The sequence below is a fragment of the Clupea harengus genome, chromosome 15 (assembly GCF_900700415.2).
Source record: "Clupea harengus chromosome 15, Ch_v2.0.2, whole genome shotgun sequence".
NCBI classification, from domain to species: Eukaryota; Metazoa; Chordata; class Actinopteri; order Clupeiformes; family Clupeidae; genus Clupea; species Clupea harengus.
Genome location: NC_045166.1, coordinates 20293404 through 20298403, shown reverse-complemented (window position 1 = coordinate 20298403; position 5000 = coordinate 20293404). Strand labels below are relative to the sequence as shown.

Below are 5000 nucleotides of genomic sequence, written 5' to 3'. Positions count from 1 at the left end.
GTTATCGTAAAACAGCAGTGGGGCCGTTGTTTTTGCAACAAACTGATGTGTCCACGTTGGCTCACGAGCACGCCATCACTTCTTATTGCTCTTACTAAAGAGTGAGAGCTACTTTTCCTTTGCACACATATTTCTACCTCATCACCCAAGATGGAGGAAAACGGAGACTTAGGACGAAGTGGGTGCAGCTCCCCGGACGGAGAGAACAGTCACCTAAGTGTGCTGAACTGGGAACAAGTGCAGCGGCTAGACACCATCCTGACGGAGTCCATCCCTATCCACGGCCGCTGGAACTTTCCCACGCTCGAGATGAAGCCGAGGGACATAGTCAAAGCCGTCCGCAGCCGCATGGAGGAACGGAAGATCCCCGTCCATGAAGTGCGACTGAACGGTTCGGCGGCTAGCCACGTACTGCATGAAGACAGCGGCTTGGGGTACAAGGACCTCGACCTCATCTTCTGCGCAAATCTCACAGAGGAAGAGCAGTTTCAGACCGTGAAGAATATTGTTTTGGATTGTCTTCTGGACTTTTTACCCGAGGGTGTAAACAAGGACAAGATAACACCGATTACCTTGAAGGTGAGACGGATGTTTGTTACTCTTAGTTGCACTTATTTTCCCCTATTGTTCCTCGACAACCCTGCAGCATATTTAGTTCAGTGTGACATTGTGTGCGTTTTATTTATGTGCGTACGTTCAGAGAAGAAAGTGAAAGAGGAAAGTGAGTCGGGTGGCGACTGGTTTAAAAAAAAAACAGAAATACAAACCGGCGGTTTCTACTACAAAGAGGATTGTTGTAATCCGATTTCAAGCGGATCCCATTAGCTTGCAAAAGGCCGCCCACCTAGATATCATGGCCTCTTGAACAGAACGGCCAACGATTCTCTCACGATTTAATTACGATTAAACAAATTACACAACACACGCAATTTAAAGGCATTATCAAGATCAATGTTAAAATCTTGGCTCAGAGCCTTGAGTGAAATCTCCCCCTCTACTCCAGACCATCATAATCTCAGATCATTTGAGGGAAATGCTCAGATAAATTTCACCATTCTGAAAGCTACTCAGTTGTACACACTCCTGCTCTCTTTCATTCTCATACGAATCATGACATGCCACATTTTGATGCATGTTCTCAAATGCTTCACAACTTAGGATTTTAATGATAGTCATTCACTGGGAAAGAATACATTCTTTGTTGTCAAAAATGTCTGCAGTTGTGGCCTCAGTGCATGTCAGAGTGTGAAACACCTCACTGTTCTGCATTATATGTTAGATCTAACAGCAATCTATCTACCTAACATCTTTGTTCCATCTATCTTGAACTCTTTCTCTACCACCACCCCCCTCCACTCTCACTCTCAGGAGGCCTATGTGCAGAAGATGGTGAAGGTGTGCACGGCCTCTGACCGCTGGAGCCTGATCTCCCTGTCCAACAACCGCGGCAAGAACGTGGAGCTGAAGTTTGTGAGCTCGCTGCGGCGGCAGTTCGAGTTCAGCGTGGACTCCTTCCAGATCCGCCTGGACTCGCTGCTGTTGTTCTACGAGTGCTCGGAGAACCCCATGGCCCAGACGTTCCACCCGACCATCGTGGGCGAGAGCGTGTACGGCCCGTTCGGCCAGGCGCTGGAACACCTGCGGCGCCGGCTCATCTGCACGCGGCGGCCCGAGGAGATCCGCGGCGGAGGCCTGCTCAAGTACTGCCACCTGCTGTCGCGGGGGTTCCGCGCGGCCTCGCCCGAGGCCATGCGCAGCTTGGAGCGCTACATGTGCTCGCGCTTCTTCATCGACTTCCCGGACGTGGCCGATCAGCGGCGCAAGCTGGAGTCCTACCTGCAGAGCCACTTCGTGGGGCACGAGGAGGGCAAGTACGAGTACCTGAGCATGCTGCATGGCGTGGTCAGCCAGAGTACGGTGTGCCTGATGGGACACGAGAGGCGGCAGGCCCTGGGGCTCATCGCCACGCTGGGCGTGCGGGCGCTGGCGGAGCAGAACGCACTGCCCAGCGCCGCCAATGTCACCTGCTACTACCAGCCTGCGCCCTACGTCGCCGACAGCAACTTCAACAACTACTACGTGGCGCAGGTGCAGACGGTCTACGCCCCGCACTATCCACCACACCACCCCACACATTGGCTGCCCTGCAACTGAATGTGTGTGTGTGTGTGTGTGTGTGTGTGTGTGTGTGTGTGTGTGTGTGTGTCTGTGTGTGTGTGTATGTTTGGTAAAGATTCACCGGTGGCTGCTTCTGTGGTGCAATATGCTGGTGTCACAAACAGCACCACACAATGCCCAGCTTCGTGGGGGGGGGGGGGGGGGGCTTAGGGTTAGGGTTAGGGGTTGACTTCCACATTTATTTTCTTTTTCTTTTGTAGAATCCCATCCATAAGAAGAGGGAAGAGAGAATCGAGAAGAGAGAGAGAGAGAGAGAAGAGAGAGAGAGAGAGAGAGAGAGAGAAAGACATGAGGCAAAGAGAGAGCGAGACCACAAGTACAAGAAATGGGCTAATGTACTCTCGTGGCGCTAGGGGTTCAAGCAACTCAGTGACTTTGTGGCAGCTCTCTGTGGCATTAAATGAGAATGCATTAGAGAGATAGATGGACAGAAAGAGATGCTCTTCCCTCTCCCTCCTCTTTCTCTCTCTCTTTCTCTATCTCGAGTCTGAGGAGAAGCAGGAATGTAACATTTTTAGTTTTTATTAGCAGTGACAGCTTGTGTTCTTGGACTTGTACTCTCAATAGTACACACATGTACACAGACACAAACACACAGACAAGCTGCATTGGGAAAGCAGAAAGAGGAAGCTGAATAATTTGCAAAAATGCAGTCAAGCATTTTTTTTTTTACTGCGTGCATCCTGGGAAAAACGAGAAGTGGGACTTTTCCAAGAATGCATCCAATCAAAGTACGACGAAGAGAAGAAGAAAAAAAAAGGACAATCTCAACAGCGATTGCAAAACCAAAGAAACATTGACAGCAATAATGAGTGCATAAACGGGCCTTCAAGTGCCTTAATGTGCCTCAAGAAGGCGACGCAAACAGCAATGCAATGCAGTGATCTGAGTGGGGAAGCTCAGAATTTGTATTTTAGAAATAAACTTTGTGTGTGAGAATGAGTGTAAATAGAGACACACATAGAGGGGCAACCAGAGAGAGAAAGAGAGACAGAGATAGAGAGAGAGAGAGAGAAAGAGAACATGCAGTAATGTTGGGCTTGTGGTTAATAACCTGTGAGCATGTTTTACGCAGAGTCCTTAGTCTCAGGGGATGAGTGGAGATCTCCGACAGGAAGGAGCAAGCCGATCACCAGGCGTGACCTTCTGGCTACTGCCACCATTGGCTTATAGCAAAAAGGTCACGAGAAGCCACTCAGACTTTGAGAAAGTTGGTCAAGGGAGAGATTTGTGATTTGGGTGACTGTGACTGTGATATGTGTAATCTAGCAGCACCAGACAAGAGAGAGAATCAACCAGAGGAGTGAGACAGAGGAGTCAAGATGCGGATGGGGGTGTTGGGGTGGGGGGGGGGGGGGGGGGGGCTTCAGTAAGACCCAGGCAGGGACACACACACACACACACACACAGTAGAAGGGTCGAGAAAGGGGGTGGGTGTGAGGAGGATAAAAAAACGAAGAGGACTGTGAAGATCCATGCGGCTTCACTAGGACCCGAGGTTAATTGGTGCCTCGGATAAACAAGCCCCTCAGCTCTCCCGAAAAAGCCGACCCCAGACCAGTGGAAGGCTCAGCTCCGGGTACGTCATCGCAGTGGAGGTGTCTGCCTCAGTAGGTCTGAGACCAGTGAGAGCTCCTCTGACCGGCTTGTCCTCCAGGCTTCAGCTTAGCCAGGATTATAAAGCTGGAGGAGACACAGTCATACCTGAAGGAGAAGCAGAGAGTGAGAGGGAGGGAGTGGAAAAAGGACGAGACCTAGAGAGAGGGAGATGCAACGAAACGAAAAGAAGGATAATCATGCCGGCCATAGTGGCAGAATCTCAACAGAGAAATAAGCCTCAAAGCTGACATCGACTCTATTGGGTTTTGGTGTTAAGTTCCTTCAAGGACGTCACAGTTACCACAGAAGCTAGCTTCTCTCTCCCTGCTCTGCCAGTATGTGTACAATGAGGAAATGTTTGAGGAAATTTTGTTGACAAAACATGAGTGAACTGAGAAAAAAAAGCAAGCCAGATCTAGCTAATACCCAAGTATAATATGGATCTGGTTGCATCTTGTTATAGGAAGGTCAATAAGAAATGCTGAAATGCAGACAGACAATCCTATCTCTTCTCTGTTTGAAAAGCACAAGAGATATCTGCACTCTCATTCGTTGATGTGCACTTGACAAACAGTATGCATTTATCAGCTTTTTTTTGTTGTTTCTTTTATTCACAATATTGTCATTTTTCATTAACAGTGTCCTCAGCAAGACTCTCTACTAAGCACACACGTGCACACACACACGAACATTGATGTGTGTGTATGTGTTTTTGTGCTTGCACATGTACACACACACACACATACATATTTTCTTTTGGAAACCTGTTGATTATATCACTTATTTTTCTATTAATAACTTTATTTTTGTATAACTTCAGTGTGGTTAAAATGTTGCACTTGCTGCACTTTGATGCATGGTCATATATAATTTTGTTTGTGTGGGCATGTGTGTGGTTCGTGTTTGACCAAGAGAGTTTTGTTTCCTATGAAGATGATAAAGACCTTTCATGGTGTCACAATTTTTCCATCTATCCCAGGTATCTGAAGATGTTTTGTTGGGGATTTCCTTTAAACGAAAGGTTTTTGCTCTATTTGTGGTTGAATGTTTATTTGGATTGCTTATGAGAATATTGCAGTTGTCCTGCAAAGTGTCATGTTCTTTACGAAATCAAACAGCTCATTGAAAAATAAAACGAATCAAAGGCCAACTTTATGAGTGTTTGTTTTTGCGTCTAAAGCTGAAATACTCAGACAGAATGTAGATTACAATGATTAATTATC

At 47.5% G+C, this 5000-nt stretch overlaps 1 protein-coding gene across 1 annotated transcript in view; it reads left to right on the top strand.

Moving 5' to 3' along the window:
* Window positions 1-2312, top strand: part of LOC105904185 (terminal nucleotidyltransferase 5A-like) — a 3439-nt gene extending 1127 nt beyond the window's left edge. The window contains exons 2-3 of the mRNA XM_012832040.3: window positions 1-579; window positions 1369-2312. The exon at window positions 1-579 is cut by the window's left edge and continues 367 nt beyond it. Coding sequence (XP_012687494.1) covers window positions 151-579; window positions 1369-2154 — 1215 coding nt within the window. The 5' untranslated portion in view covers window positions 1-150 and the 3' untranslated portion in view covers window positions 2155-2312. The remainder of the gene's footprint in view (window positions 580-1368) is intronic.
* The last annotated feature ends 2688 nt before the right edge of the window (window positions 2313-5000 follow it).